The sequence below is a fragment of the Pan troglodytes genome, chromosome 12 (assembly GCF_028858775.2).
Source record: "Pan troglodytes isolate AG18354 chromosome 12, NHGRI_mPanTro3-v2.0_pri, whole genome shotgun sequence".
Taxonomy (NCBI): domain Eukaryota; kingdom Metazoa; phylum Chordata; class Mammalia; order Primates; family Hominidae; genus Pan; species Pan troglodytes.
The window spans coordinates 48,389,391-48,405,000 of record NC_072410.2 but is presented as its reverse complement, the minus strand read 5'-3'; the positions used below and the strand labels follow the sequence as shown (position 1 = coordinate 48,405,000).

At 48.1% G+C, this 15,610-nt stretch overlaps 2 protein-coding genes across 14 annotated transcripts in view; both read right to left on the bottom strand.

The window, feature by feature from the left end:
- SLC4A5 (solute carrier family 4 member 5) overlaps window positions 1–9,291 on the bottom strand; it is a 145,006-nt gene extending 135,715 nt beyond the window's left edge. Inside the window, exon 1 of the mRNA XM_054678546.2 lies at window positions 9,139–9,291. The gene's annotated coding sequence lies outside the window, so the exon portion shown is untranslated. The remainder of the gene's footprint in view (window positions 1–9,138) is intronic.
- DCTN1 (dynactin subunit 1) overlaps window positions 9,290–15,610 on the bottom strand; it is a 30,619-nt gene continuing 24,298 nt past the window's right edge. For 8 of the 13 annotated variants that reach the window (XM_515556.8, XM_054678544.2, XM_063789006.1 and 5 more), the window contains 13 exons: window positions 15,487–15,555; window positions 15,180–15,242; window positions 14,918–15,067; window positions 14,594–14,755; window positions 14,379–14,510; window positions 14,028–14,153; window positions 13,650–13,792; window positions 13,210–13,376; window positions 11,429–11,562; window positions 11,129–11,312; window positions 10,785–10,864; window positions 10,187–10,276; window positions 9,290–9,771 (listed from right to left, as the gene is read on the bottom strand). In XM_515556.8, coding sequence (XP_515556.3) covers window positions 9,634–9,771; window positions 10,187–10,276; window positions 10,785–10,864; window positions 11,129–11,312; window positions 11,429–11,562; window positions 13,210–13,376; window positions 13,650–13,792; window positions 14,028–14,153; window positions 14,379–14,510; window positions 14,594–14,755; window positions 14,918–15,067; window positions 15,180–15,242; window positions 15,487–15,555 — 1,638 coding nt within the window. In that variant the 3' untranslated portion in view covers window positions 9,290–9,633. Of the gene's footprint in view, window positions 9,772–10,186; window positions 10,277–10,784; window positions 10,865–11,128; window positions 11,313–11,428; window positions 11,563–11,748; window positions 11,764–13,209; window positions 13,377–13,649; window positions 13,793–14,027; window positions 14,154–14,378; window positions 14,511–14,593; window positions 14,756–14,917; window positions 15,068–15,179; window positions 15,243–15,486; window positions 15,556–15,610 lie in introns of all 13 variants that reach the window. The other 5 variants (XM_009442677.4, XM_009442674.4, XM_009442676.4 and 2 more) reach the window with 1 other exon arrangement.

The window sequence follows — 15,610 nt, the reverse complement described above, 5'->3', positions numbered from 1 at the left end:
AGCTGTTTTATGTTTCCCTTAAGTAGATATAGGAAAAGTCTCTTTTAAGAATGTTTGTATTAAAAGGTAATTTGTTTTAATATCGTTTTTTTCAGATAGCAAGTGATTTTTTGGAGAAACTAAGTTTCATGTGAAGGCTTCAGTGTTGGAAGGCTTTTCCTTTTTTTTTTTTTTTTCTGAGACAGAGTCTCGCTCTGTCACCCAGGCTGGAGTGCAGTGGTGCCATCTTGGCTCACTGCAAGCTCCACCTCCCAGGTTCATGCCATTCTTCTGCCTCAGCCTCTGAAGCAGCTGGGACTACAGGCGCCCGCCACCACACCCAGCTTATTTTTTGTCTTTTTAGTAGAGATGGGGTTTCACCGTGTTAGCCAGGATGGTTTCGATCTCCTGATCTTGTGATCCACCCACCTCAGCCTCCCAAAGTGCTGGGATTACAGGCGTGAGCCACCACACCTGGCCTGGAAGACTTTATTTTTATTTATTTTTTGAAACAGAGTCTCATTCTGTCACCCAGACTGGAGTGCAGTGGTGGGATCTCAGCTCACTGCAACCTCCGCCGCCTGGGCTCAAGCAATTCTCCAGCCTCAGCCTCTCAAGTAGCTGGGACTATAGGCACATCCCACCACACCCAACTACTTTTTGTATTATTTTGTAGAGATGGGGTTTCGCCATGTTGCCCAGGTTGGTCTTGTCTCAAACTCATTTACTCAAGTGAGCTGCCTGCCTTGGTCTCCCAAAGTGCTGGGATTACAGGCGTGAGCCATTGTGCCCAGCCTTTGGAAGGCTTTTTAAATTTAAAAGCTTTGAGGTTTATCCATACTATTTGTCAAGTTTTTGGAGAATTTGTTTTCACAGATCAAAGCTTCTAAAAATGCTTTTAGTAGTAGTTGGAATGGTGTTGCTTTAAAAGTTGGTGACAGAACAAGTATTTGGTATTAAACAAACAAGTATTGTTTTATTAACATATTTGTTAGTACTATTCATTATGAAAATGAATCCTTATCTAAAACCATATGTGGCTATGGAAACCACTTTTGTAGTTCAGAATATACAGATTTTGTGTGCATTTAGCTATGTTACATAAAATCATCACTGCACTTAGCTTATAAGGATTGAACTTGCATTTAAAGGGATCAATCAATGCTACTGTTTGTGAAACAGAAAGTTTTGTGTGCCACTTATAAACATTATCTATAAATCAGTACTTGGGAAAATTCTACTTTTTTGTTTTTTTTTTGAGACAGGGTCTCGCTCTTTCGTCCAGGCTGGAGTGCAGTGGCGCGATCTCGGCTCAACTGCAAGCTCCACCTCCCAGGTTCACGCCATTCTCCTGCCTCAGCCTCCCGAGTAGCTGGGACTGACAGGCACCTGCCACCGTGCCAGGCTAATTTTTTTGTATTGTTAGTAGAGACAGGGTTTCACCGTGTTAGCCAGGATGGTCTCAATCTCCTGACCTCGTGATCTGTCTGCCTCGGCCTCCCAAAGGGCTGGGATTACAGGCGTGAGCCACCGCGCCTGGCCAGTACTTGGGAAAATTCTACTTTCTTAACCTATACCAGGAATAATTTCTGAAAAACTAAACAGAAATAAAATGACCTTGGGAGCAGGAATCTTTAAGAGGCTAGAAACCCCTTCCCTTCCCAGAACTACAATTACTAAACAACCTTTTACTTAGCTTCCCCATTATATTCAAGCTGGTTTATGTCATTCCCCTTTGCAGTTAGTTGCTGTGCAGCCAAGAGTGTCTGCCATCTCCTGCTCACTAACAAGCCAGGAACTAATGGGTCTTACCATACCTGCGGCTATGAGGAAATGACCCCTAACACTGTAAAATTTTTCTCCACCTTTTAAATTCCATAACTTACTTCAGTCATCTCATGGCTCTCATGTACCCTTTGTGAAGTCCTATTTAGCAATTTCAGGGGACAAAAACACAAAACAAAACAAAAAAACCCTTGCTACTTCCTACTCCATTAAACCAATTCTCTGAAAATGGATACACTTGCCTTCAGTGTTTATAGATCCAAAATTTTGATGGGTATGGAGAAATATCTCTTATATACCCTTCTTCACCACATCCAGTGCTGAGTGCAGCTCCACTGCCCTCGTGTGTTTACATGTCTCTTCCTATGATACAAAGGTGTTGGTAGCACCTCCATTCTTTTGTCAAAAAGTGCAACATCTTCAGCCAGTGGGTATGGCTTAGATGAAGGAAGTTCAAGGGGATGTTCTAAGTTATATTCTAGAAGTGTTTATTTTCTCCATCCAGCTGCTGCAACTGATGGAAGGCTTTGCTTTGTATTTGCCCCATTATTAAATCTAAAATTAAAAAGTTTAGAATTTAACCTGATTTGTGGAGCAGAGAGGTTGCAAGCACTTAACTCTCATTCAGTATCCATGCTGACTTGCTGCCTGGGTATCTGTCTGGCCACATTTAATAGACAGGTTTTTTCAATCCATTAGCACCTCAGTAAAAATCTGCTACATCTTTCATCATTTGTAATGATGGAGAGTCACAGCTTCAGCAATTTGACAGGTTTCCCAAAATGAAGGCTTTGATATCCATCACCTAGAGCAGTGGTCCCCAACCTTTTTGGCACCAGGGACTGATCATGGAAGACAATTTTCCCATGGAATGGGGAGGAGGGGGAGGATGGTTTTGAGATGAAACTGTTCTACCTCAGACCACCAGGTATTAGTTAGATCCTCATAAGGAGCCCACAAGATCCCTTGCATTGCAGTTCACAATAGGGTTCACACTTCTATGAGAATCTAATGCCGCTGCTGATCTGACAGGAGGCAGAGCTCAGGCGGTAATGCTCCCTTGCCCGTTGCTCACCTCCTGCTGTGCGGCCAAGTTCCTAACAGGCCATGCACCCAGTACTAGTCCATAGCCAGGGATTGGGGACCCCTGACCTAGAGTACCTCAAAGCAAGTGACCCTCTCACTACTTTCCCTCTGCCCTGCTTTTTCTTATACATTGCTTGAAGAGAGCTCCCTTTTCTAGGTCAATGGGCATTACCTATTTGGTTTGTTAAGGGCAATCTGAGGAAGAAATAAGATGATACAACTTCTCTCCTTAGCACCTGTTTGCATGCTTACACTCTGAATGAAGGAATTTTATTTTTTTTATTTTTATCTTTTTTTTGAGATGGAGTCTCGCTCTGTCACCCAGGCTGGAGTGCAGTGGTGCGATCTCGACTCACTGCAACCTCCACCTTCCGGGTTCAAGCGATTCTCCTGCCTCAGCCTCCTGAGTAGCTGAGATTACAGGCGTACGCCACCGCGCCCAGCTAATTTTTGTATTTTTAGTAGAGACGGGGTTTCACCATGTTGGTCGGGCTGGTCTCAAACTCCTGACCTCGTGATCCACCCACCTCGGCCTCCCAAAGGGTTGGGATTACAGGCATGAGCCACCACGCCCGGCCAGGAAATTCTATTTAGTTTCAAAATATATTCTCTCTTCTTGACTTACATCTTTTCATCTTTTCCTAACTTTGAATCCATTTTTTTTTTCATTGCACTCCCATTCCAGACAGCTCTATTCTTGCACAGCCATGGCAGGACATCTTTAAATTTTGATAGAAAATACTAAAAGGAAAATCTCTATAATCCCAGTGACTAAGTACTGGGAGCCTATGTTCTCAATCTTCCTCCATATTGTGTTATTTGCATTATCAAGGTGATAATGTTATGTATTTGAATAAGAAGAACGTATATAAAGCAAACACTGTATTAGTAAAATAATTAGAAAATAGGGGGAAGCAGACTCAAAAGACATCTATTTGTAGTGTATTGTCTTTGTCTTAAATCTCATCCAAATAAACATACTGTAAAACAAAACAAAATGTTTATAAGACAACCAAGGTAACTTGAATGCTGGATAGTTGATGAATTAACTTTTCAGGTGTGATAATGGTATTGTAGTTTTCTTTTTTGAAGAGCTGTATCTTTCAGGGATACTAAAATACTTTTGGATGAAATAATAAGGTGATAAGATGTCTGAGATTTGCTTCAAAACATTCTGGGAGAAGAAGGGGGAGGAAAGGGGATATAGACGAAACAAGATGAACCATGAAATGAATATATATTGTATGTGTAAGTCATTACACTCTCCTCTCATTTGTATGTTAAAATTTTCCATAATAAAAAGTAACAAAACAGAGGGTGAGAGACATCTATTTACACTGGTACCCGTTATTTGAGCAAGAAGAGTCCAATTCCCACATCCAAACTCCCCAGCCTTCGGAAAAGGAATGTAGGCCAAACGTCCCAGGCTGCCCCTCTGAGGACCTCTGTCCCTGGGAGTAGCAATACCTGTTTCGGGTGGCACGGATGATAGAGATGGAGGGAGGCTAGATGAATGGTCATGCTACCCATACACATAGAAAAGCTGGCTACATGAAACAATAACCACAGAGAAGCAGGAGGGACCACTCACCCTCAGACTTAAGTGTCTCCAGGTGCCCTGGGCCTACTTGACAGTGGCCAAGGTCACCTGTGCTATAAAACTTCTAGAGTACCTGGGCTATAGAGCATACCTGTTCCTAATTCACTTTTTGCCTCATGGCTGTGTAGGGTAGACTCAGCTCTGGGGCCTTGTACATCCTTGTACATTCCCTAGGATTACCCAGCAGCCTATTTGGGTCTTTGTGTTGCCCCACCCCTGCTCCCCACTGAGGCAGAGCACTGAAAATGTGAACCAAACAGGTGAATGCAAATTGTGGGAGGGGGTGAGGGACGTGCCACCACATTTAGACTCTCTCTCTCAGCCTTGGCCTGCTAAAAGGAGGAGAAAACAGTGCCTGGATGGTAGAAAATAAGACAGTAGCTGCCCACAGAAACAAGCTGAAAGCTGGGGCACTAAAGGCTACCTATCCTTCTTTTTTTTTTTTTTTTGAGACGGAGTCTCACTCAGTCGCCAGGCTGGAGTGCAGTGGCGTGATCTCAGCTCACTGCAACCTCCGCCTCCTGGGGTTCAAGTGATTCTCCTGCCTCAGCCTCCCGAGTAGCTGGGACTACAGGCATGCGCCACAACACCCAGCTAATTTTTGTATTTTAGTAGAGATGGGGTTTCACCATGTTGGCCAGGATGGTCTCGATCTCTTGACCTCGTGATCCGCCCACCTCAGCCTCCCAAAGTGCTGGGATTACAGGCGTGAGCCACCGCGCCTGGCCAGGGCTACCAATCCTTTGGGGCTCAAAAGATGGTTATGTGTGTCATAGTGTACATCTTGGGAATGTGCTTCTATTTTGTTTCCTTTTCATTTGTTTAGTATCAGCCTCTTCCAGGTATCCTTTTTTAAATACCTGTATCAAGCATGCTACGTTATTTAATTTTCTCCCTGAAGATTACCTAAGAATATCACCTGAGGAAGGTGCTATTGGCCTATTACAAATACAGAAACTGAAGCTGAAAGGTTAAGCACCTTCCCCACGTTCAGACAGCTCAATAGCGGAAGAGATGGAATATAAGCCCTATTCTTATTTCACAAAGCTGCCTCCATGCTGGGGCAGGTAACGTTAACCCTAGGAAACTGCCCAAAACCCACCAAAAGAGAGAAGCTCCTAGGGAACAGAGTTGAGAATGTTCATATCCTACCCCTGCCAACTGCCGGTCTGCTTGGTTTTGTCACACTGGCATTTCTGGCTTTGGATGAATCAAAGGTGGCTGTTACTATGCTATACTCCATCCTTGGTACACAGAGCACCTCGCCAGGCCTCTCCCCCACCATCACACCCCCGGTTTCCAGAAATCATTCCCCTGGTCATCTGCCTGGCTATCCATTCTCTACAATCCCCATGAATGGATGCCACCCAGGACACACAGTGAGCATGAGCTGCTGTCTCCCCTTTCTTGCCATCACAACCCAGTTTGTTTCCTCTATTCCATGGAGACTGACCTGGCCAGCTCATCAGGCATCTCTGAATCACAATGGCCACTTCCCAGAATTTGATTGCCCTCTGAGCTGCTCAATCTCTCTCCTCCCTTGGCTCTGTGACAATGCTTTCTACAGGGGCCCTCTGCTTGCAGTGGATGCCCCTTCAGGCTGCAGGCTCTTTACTCTCAGGGCTTCCCAGGGCTCTACCTTCCCTTCCCTCTGAATACTCTCCTGAGGTAACTTGCTGCTTCAGATTCTCTCAGCCTCACCTGACTCCCAGGTCTCCAGCTGCTTGCTCTGTGCTGACTAACTCCCACAGGCCGGTGACCACATTCTGTTCCCCTTGCCATTGCAGGACTTAGATTAAATGCCATGCCGCAAGGCATGGGATCTGGCTTTCGCAGTGGCCAAGAAATATCATCCCAGCAAGAAAGTGGGGAGCTAACACTGGCTCCATGGCAAACTTTGAGCAGTAAAGCATGGGCAGGAAGCAGAACAGGTGAATTTCCCCTCCATCAATCCAAATACAATGTTCTAGCCAGTCATGGTGTTTCTGTGTAGTCTATCCAGAGACATCCAACATGGGCAAGTGACTAGCTGTCTTTGTGAGGCAGGAGCCAACTCACTAACACCAACCTTTGATTTTCTTTTCCTCCTTTCCCTCACTCTCGCTGCTCTGAGACTTCACCCTCCAATAAAGTGCTAACACTAGCTTTGCCTCAGATTCGGTTTTCTTAGTAACTTGAATACAGACAGTAACCTCACCCAAACCATGCCTTCAACCACCATTGATACACTCCCAACTCACTCCCCAAACTTTTCCTATCTTCAATCTGGACATCTCTGCTGAGCTCCAGACCCAGCAGGTTCCAACTGCCAAATGGACATCTCTGCTTGTACATTCTCACAAGCACCTCAAACTCATGTCCAAAATAAAAGTCATCTTCCTCCTCCTCAAATACGTGCCCTTTACTTGTATTTGGCAGGATGCAGAGATGGAAGACACCCTAAAGGAACTCCTGTCTGAAGTGGGAGAGGAGTTAACTAACACTTAAAATAGAAACAGATGCTTACTGGCATAAAGTAGCGTAGTAGGAGCGCATACTGGAGAAGAGAAGCAAGGCTACTGTGTGCCAGCACAGTGCTTGATGCTTGCATGCACTATCTCATTTGACCTTCATAACAACCCTGTAAGATATCATTTTTCCATTCTGCAGGTAAGAAAACAGATCAGAGATTAGAAACCTTGCCAAAGTCACAAAGCAACTAAATCCAAGCACACCTGAAAAAAAGGTCTGTATCTTTTGCTGCCTCAAGAAGAGGAGCACCTAACAGGCCATAGGGATTGGAGATTTCCTGAGATGGCATTGCCAGAGCTATCTTAATAAATGGACAGGATGTCAGCTGAGGAATGGGGATGGGGCGAGGGCAGGGAGGTAGAGTGGAGGGAAGGAGGTAGATGGCATTCTGCGTGGTGGGAAGAGGCCTAAGAGAGCACAGGGTGGCAAGGAAACTGCAGGGGTTCACTAAAGCTGAACCACCTGGCACATCGGGAGAGGCTGGAGAGGTGGACAGGACCCAAATCATTGATGGTCTCATGTGCCATTCTAGTGAATTTAAATTTTAAAATCTAGACACATAGAGGAACCATTTCAGGATCTTATGTAAATTTTAAATCTAGTTGAAGAAATCATTTCAGGATTTAAACTGGGGAGTGACATGGCCCAGTATGCATTTTGGAAAGGTCCCTCATATCGATGTGTAGAACTGGTTGAAGAGAGGCAATGGAGGTAGCATAACCAGTTTAAAAACTGCTGAAGTGCCCAGAGCAAGAAGTTATTTATAGACAAAGTTCGTGGATGTAAAAAAAGTGGACAAATTTGAGAGACAGTAATGAAGGACAAACTGAACAGGACTGGATAACTAAATTAGCTAAGGAGATCAAAGAAGGAGTCAAGGATATCCAGGTTTGTGGCTTGTCACATGTAGGACACAGAAGAGATGATTTCAGTTTTGGACATGCTGACTCTTAAGATACCTGTGGGGCACTCACAGGGTGATAGCCAACAAATAATTGGGTGAATGAATTCGGCATTCAAGAGAGCAGCAGTTTAAGTAGTGAGAAACTGCCACCAAGGGAAAAGGATAGAACAAAAATCCCCATTCTCCTTTCAAAGTGCCACCAGAAGTTGCTTGGCCTCGGTGTCTTAACCACACCAATCAGAAGGCAGGTCAGCAGCTTGGGTAGCATCCAATCCCAAGGAAAGGACAGTGTGGTCTGTGATTTCCTTGCCCTAGCAGAGCCCAATTTGGAGACGTGAGGTGAAGACTCTCTGGTTCAAGACACAATAATAACCCTTCTCAACCAGTTCTGTGAGAATTAATCCCTCATAGGTAATGCATTATATCCTATGCATCTGGAATGACACTGGTTGTGTACCATCATTGAGAGTATTGAGGAAAAGTCATCAAATCATTTTCTCTCGGAATCCCAGGTGAGAAGAGCCAAGGTACAGAGCAGGCATTCAAACACCATAACCCACTGACCTCCCAGACAGTATAGTCATTGAGAATATGGCCCCTGGACGCCCACCTTCAAGCACCCCTCCTCCTGTCTGCCCTTCCCCTCAAGACAGAAAGCAGAAGAGCAGAGGGTCTGGCCTAGTTTAGGCCTAGCACTCTGCAGGGTCAAGGGTCTCTTTCTGCATCTAGATCAGAGCCTTTTGGGAGTCTGAACTGGACTTCTCTCCCCAAGAGGGAAAAAAAGAGAATATAAAGGAGCTAGCCAACTAATCTAAACTGGGGCTAATATCTACAATGCTGGGGTGCTGTTTACCAGCCTAATGAGTCCCAACTCTGGAAGTATTTTCAGTAGGTCTGGGTCAAGACCAGAAATCTGTTACATTTTAAAAGAAACTCCCCAGGTGATACTAATTTATGGTGGGGTTTGGGAGTAGCTTTTGTACCTTCTATCCTTTACTAGTATGCCACTTTAGTTTTCCCTTATTTAGTAAATATTCCCTCTGAGAGACCCCAGGTCTTATGGGAAGACTGGCCAGGACATCAGAAAATTGGCTGGGGTGGTGATCATATCATTACTCCAGCTCCAAAAATTGGACTAAAGAGCAGTGGAAGCTACAGGAAGCAGAGGCAGGGTTGGCAGAGGCTACACCCTCCCAGCCCTCCTGACTCCATAAATAAACTTAGGTACCTAGTCCTAAGTCTAGCCCTTTCCTCCTTGGTTAGAGTAACTTACTGCACATGAATTTTAGAAACAGCATTCTTCTGGTCACTACGAAGAGGAGACCTCAAATTTGATACAGCCAAAGCTTCCTCAGCATCGCTTCTCCTCCATTCCTGCTGTGAGCTTAATGGCCCAAGTCCCACTCTCAACACCACACAGGAAGCACTGAAGCAGAAGTTGCTTTAATCAAGGGGTGAAGTCCTCAATCAAGGGGACCTCACTTAACCTTTGGTGGTGGGGTCTCAGCCTACCCCCCACAAGCCCTGAGGCCCCTCAGGAAGGAGGGAGCAGTTGAACAACAAATTATGGCAGAGGCCAGGGAATGGGAGTGGGGGAACCCGGGTCAAGGTGAAGGGGCAGGACGCTGAAAGGGTGGGAGTGAAGCTGAACGGGGCAGGAAGAGCTTAACCCACGTTTCTACCTGGGGGCTGGCTGAGGTGGCTGTGCATCGGGCAGAGCGGCACCAGAGGGCTGAGGGTCGAAGGGGACAGCAGGGGAAAGGAGTGCTTAGGAGATGAGGCGACTGTGAAGCTGGTGCAGCTGCTCCTGGGTCAGCACCAGCCGGTGTCGCTGTCCAAAACCAGCCGCACATGAGAAGGTCACTTTGCCCATGTAGACTGTGTCATCCTGCTGCTCCTCCTTGGCCTGGTGGTTGATGAGGAGAAAAAGACTCCAGGTCAGGGGCTCACTTGAGCTGTGGGCCACCGAAGGGGTCCCTGAGCACTGAGACCAAGGCAGCTCCTGGGTGACTAGGGCTTCTGAGATCCTGGGCTATTGTGACCACATTTTTCAAATTAGAATGGGGATACATAATCTGACAAGGGAGTTTTGAGGCCCTCCTGGTGTCAAAAGTCACGGAAGGTGTTTAGGTGCTAAAATATTGGAATTTCAAAGCACTGTAAGCACTTCTGAGTTACTTGTAAGTAAAATTTGGCCAGATAACCCAAGGTATGCAGTTGTTAGACCTGAGACTCCAAAGGCCTCCTCCAATTCTGGAGGAGAGGGGGGCCCGCCTGAGCTCTCCACACTGTCCCATCCTCCACCCCATGCTCCCCCTCACCCTGAGGAAGGCTGATGAAGGGAAGGTGGCAAAGTCAGTGGGTACTGTGGCTCCAGGGCGCTGAGATACTGTCTCCTTGAGGACCTCATCCTAGGGAAGGGGAGAGGAAGACAAGGGTTCATTTATGGGACCCCCACAGGCTAGCACAAGACCACGTGGTTTCACAGAGACACTAATACCAAGGGGGCAGGGACTTAGTCCTCTATATCAACATACTTTTGCTCTCATCTCCAACCCCATCCCCACACCAGCACTCCTCCTTACTTTGCAAGTCCTCATCCTGTAAGGCCCAACTCACATTCTACCGCCCTTGGGAAGCCACGCCCAACCATTCTACCCCACAATGATCTCAGCTCTGATGGAAGCTAAAGCCTGAACCAGTCACTCTAAAGATTACCCTAGCTTATCCATTTTGTTATGAGAATCTGTCTTCTGTTTGCACTGAGACAGTGAGCTTCCAAGGCAAGAACCCTGCCTTCCCTTCCATCTCCTACCCAATTGCTGTCTAGCACAGGGCTGGGCTCAGAGGAACTCCACAAGTGCCTGGCTCCACCAGTTTATGCTGTGAAGTGAGCTCTGCCTGGCAAACTGAGCTGACCTTGAGCTTCTCGATGGTGTCACTCAGGGACTTAAGCTGAGCCACTTGCTCCATAAGTTGGGCCGACGGGCTCTTGGCAGCTGTGGGGAGAGAAAGCTGGTGAGGCCCACCAAGGCGCAGGCAGGCAGTTCTACTGGATTAAGGGTTAGGGGTGCAGGTATAAGACTCTCTAACAGAACAAGTACTTGAGAGAGAGTGAGTGAATCAAACAAACTGAACAGTGAAGCCAAAGAACACTGCTGGGAAGAGCTTCTGTGGTGGGGGAACCACCTGAGCAGGGGCTAAATCCCTGGGCCAAGTGGAGGGGGCAGTTTTATTCATCTTGGGGGTTGGCAGGTACATACCAGGGCTGGTGCGAGTGATGTCTACTACGTGCGTGTGTGTGCTCAATTGATTCAATGTCTCCAGCAGCTGGCTGGTCTTACGATACAGCGCTCCAGCTGGTAACTCACTGCCAGGGCCCTCATGGGATAGTTTTGCAACATGCAGAGGGGGCAGGGATGCCAAGGATGCCTTCATCTGGGCTCCCTGTGGATGAAAAAAGAAGGATAGTGGTAAGAGGTGCTAGGAGGCCCCTGTCATCTATCATCAATAGGGCAAATATGCTCCATCTCCCATCCCAGTCCTCCCCGTGGCTCCCTCACCTTGAGGATGCTGTTCTCATGCTGGAGCTGGGAGATGTGCAGCCTCATGGCAGAGATCTGCTGAAGCAGCAGTGGTGAGTCCTTCACCAGCCCTGGGCCTGGCACAGACCCTGGAGCCTGCCCAGGGATGGCTCCTGTGGGGACCATAAAAAATCTCATCAGCCCCAAGTGGAAAGGGTTGAAAATTGGGCTCCATTCCTACTCTTCCCCTTTCCTCATCCCCCCATCACCCATCTCCAGTCCTGGCTTCCCCCTCCACCCTGCTCCCTTAGCTCCAACTCCCACCAGCCTGGTAACCCCTGGCCAGAGTGGGTCTCTACCTCGCTGCTGTTCTTCTGTGCTCAGGATAGCCCATGGGGGAGCAGGAAAAGAGGAGAGAGGAGTTAGGTGATTTGGGGGTTACGGGGACACACCAGAGGAATCCCAGACACAACCTGCAGGAAAACCCTTTTCCTAATCATCATACTTTCTCTAACAAGACTCTCTGCCACCTATCTTTGGGGACGAGCGGATATGTGTTAAAGAAAGACACCAAACAGGAGTGAGGCCACAAGACAGGGTACAATGTGTGAAGAACAGTGGCAAAGAGAGTGTGCATTGTACAAAGTACTTGGAACACGAGGCTGTTCCTGCCTCCCTGTCTCAGATGCCATCTCCAAGAAGGGCACGGAGAATGCTCCAGAGACCCCAATATGTCTGCACCCTTAGTGCTCACCAGCAGCAAAGCTTAAGTTGGGGATGCAAACACACTCCCTTGCTCCTAAGGATTCCCCATTGCTCTGAGGCAAAAGACCTTCTTTTTTGGTGGGAAGTTTCATAAATTCAGAACTATGCTTGTTTAAAGAGTGCTAATGTTTGTTTCAAGAGTGCTAAAAACAACACAAAGTAGTAATCCTGGAAACTCTCTCCAAAGAACACAGAGCTGTCTGTACCACAAGAGCCTAAAGTCAAGAAGGTACTTGGTCACCTCCCAAGATCAAGGGGTGTCAGTGACAGAGACTTTGTCAAAGACTCTATGTAGGTGAGGTCAGCTGACAAGACTCAGGAGCAGCTGGGAAAGTCTGGAGGCCCTAAGGGTTTAATTCCAGGGCAAAAAGCCTGTCTTCTGGAGGTGAGAAGGTTAAGTGAGAAACTGGAGAGTAAACAAAACAAACTATAGGGCAGAGGAGAACAAAGACAGCAGCAGCCACCTCCTGAGTCAGGAAACTGGGGAGGCTAGAACTGGTAACCAGAAAAACTCTAGGTGAGGAGCCCTGACTATACTGAGTGACTAGACAAAGGTCAAAACACAAGCCCCAAGTGAAACTGGGATAATTCAGCAGTGGAAGATATGACCACATCATAGAATGAAGCCACATGAACTCAGTGAGAAAACACAGTGTACAAGCAGAGAAGCAATCAAGAGCAGGTATCGGGCAGGGCTGGATGCCCCAGGAGAGTCAGCCCAGCCTGCTGCTGGCTGACAACCCTCTGGGATATAGGGCTGGGCAGAAAGGTCAGATTACAGAGCCAGAAAGGACATCTACTAGAGACCAACTGTCATCATTATTCTGAGCCTCATTAACAATTTAGTAATGCCCTCCTTTGCCCAGAGAAACTCAGCACATATCTTCAGCGGAAGGGAAAACTTGGTGAAAACTGGCACAGAGTGAAACTGTGTAAGCATGTTCCTGGCTGAATACCCGGGGGTAAGGGGGGTGGGGCAGAGGTCAAAATGAGGCCAAGGACAGGAGAGAAGACAATCTCCTCTGTGCTAGTGCTGCCTATTCCACAGTACTCACCACCAGCAATGCCAGAGACCAGAGTAGCAATGCCTGAAGGAGGAGGGCCCCGGAGTCCCTCAATCGTGCGTTTGGACTGGCTGTTCAGACGCTGCTTTAGTTCTGCCTTCTCTGCCTCCAGCTGGTCGATGTCAGCCTGGAGTGCATCCATTGTCTCCTCAAACTCTCTGTGAAAGAGAATCTGGGCTTTGGCAGTGTCCCTTCTCCAAAGCACTCCTTGACTATTCAGTCCTGAGAGGTCCTTGGAATAGCCCTGCCAGTGAGGAGCCAGGGCAGAGCAGCACAGGCTTAGGCTGGGGTGATGCAATGGGGTTGGCAGTGGGTAAAGAAAATGGGGAGTCTCACTATAAGAGAACCTGAGTAGGGGTATGGGTTAGGAGGCAGAGAGCTCCAGCAGTGGGAGGATTAGAGGAAGCAAGGCCCCAGGGAAAGTGCCTGACTTCTCCTTCTTTCGCAGCAGTGCCTGGGTCTCCTCCAGCCGAGTCTGGACTTTCTCGATGCGCTCATCTGCATCCTTGGCAGCACTGTCCAACTTCTTCTCCAGGAGGCTCAGCCGCACATTGGCCTCACTTAGCTCCTCTCCCTGGACAAGGACAGAACTTCTAGATCCCTGACATCCTCCCCACAGTCCCTGGAAACTGGGGGCTAGACCATGAGATAGTAGGTTCCCTGAGGGCTCACTACAGCTCCCACTGATTGCAGGCCCCACTTCTCCCCTTAACTCCCAAGCCGTCTTGGTCCCGATCCCCAACACTCACTGCTTTCCTGAGTCCTACCAATTTCCTGGCCCCCAGATCCTGAGCCTACAATACCCTCACCTTAATCTTGAGTGACTTCTTCAACTCCTTAATAACTGTCTCTCGATCTTCGAGCTTCAAACCCAGGCCTTCAGCATCTGTGATCTCTGCACGAAGGGCAGCAGCCCGCAGTTCAACCGGTGGAGGCTAAGGAATGGTCGGTAGGGGGTGAGAAAGTGAGGGTGGAGAGAAGAGATCATCACTGTGCTCCTTACAGAGAGATCCAGTTACAGGGAAAACCCTGCCTTCTAGGCAGGATGGTGCTCTCCAGATGCCTTCCTCCTGTCTCCCCGTCCTCCCACAACTAGCAGTAGCTCTGCAAGTCTTACTCCTACAGGCCTCGGCAACCTCTCCAAGGAAATCTCCACCTACCTTGCTGGGGGGCCGCTCTGCATCGTACTCCCCCTCCTGCATGGCTGTGGCCAGCTTGTTCATGGTACTGATGAGGATGTTGCATGACTGGCGCAGACACTCATAGGGGCTGCTGGAGGGGGTCCCATAGATCTGCAGGAGCCAAGGGCAGAAGTAAAAGCCCCACACTGGTCACTAACTCTCCCCACACCTTCTACCCAGCCATCCAGGCCCACCTGCTCGCTTGCTTTGAAAGCCAGTTCCTCCAGAGCAGCCACAAGTAGCCCCTCATTCTCTGCCAGTGGGGCAATGAGCTGGGCAGCAGCAGCTGCCACCTCCTGCAGCACAGCCACGACCCACGTCAAGTGTTTCCTGCAGTCTAGGAGCGTGTCAGATACCTGTGTGCCAGGCCAGAGTCAGGAGTCAACCCTGGGTTCAGCACCACAGTTTCCAGCTACCCCAAAACCATTTTTGTCCCCTAACCAGATCCAGATCTTCAAGTGCTATGCCCTTCATGTTTCTACTCAGTTTCCTTCCCTTCCCCAGTTGCAGCCTTAAACCTGTGGTCCAAAGGCCAGTGCAGCTGGGATCCCAGGAGCATCTGTCCCTGGCATTCGCCTTCGGATCTTCTTGCAGAACTGGCGGATGTCACTGCATGAAGTTTCCAGATCCCGGAGCAGGAGGGCAATATCTGTAGCCTCCTGCCCACCCTACTCAGGAAAAAGAAAATGGATGGAGAACCAAGTTAGCATTAAGGCTCGGAGTAAGGAAGTCAGGACTAAGAAAGAAGAGGAGCTCACACAGATCTAGATGTGTTCTCACCTGCAAGAAGGCACGCAGCCGTCCTACCTCCACACTCATGCAGTCCAGAGCACTCTGCGTGAACTGTGAGGATAGAAGCATGCAATCATCAGCCCCCAGCAGGAGCCCTTCTGCCTTATCAACATCTCTAAGAAGTCCCCATCCTCTGCTGACCCCCATACATAAGTAGGTCCTCTAGTTTCCCTGATATGGCTTTGGTAACTCTGCCCTAATCTTATGTGACACTTCTTGGGTGCCTGATCTCTTGACCTGATGCCCTCCATTTCTGATCTCCATGGGGGCTCAATCACTGGCCCAGATACTTCACCTTAATGTGGTCAGCCAGCTGCATAGTACAGTCCTCAGGCTGTTCGGCAAGGTGGATGCTGTACAGATGCTGAGGAGAGATAACAGACAGACAACTTTTAGGCCCTGGAGGGGGTGGGGAGTTC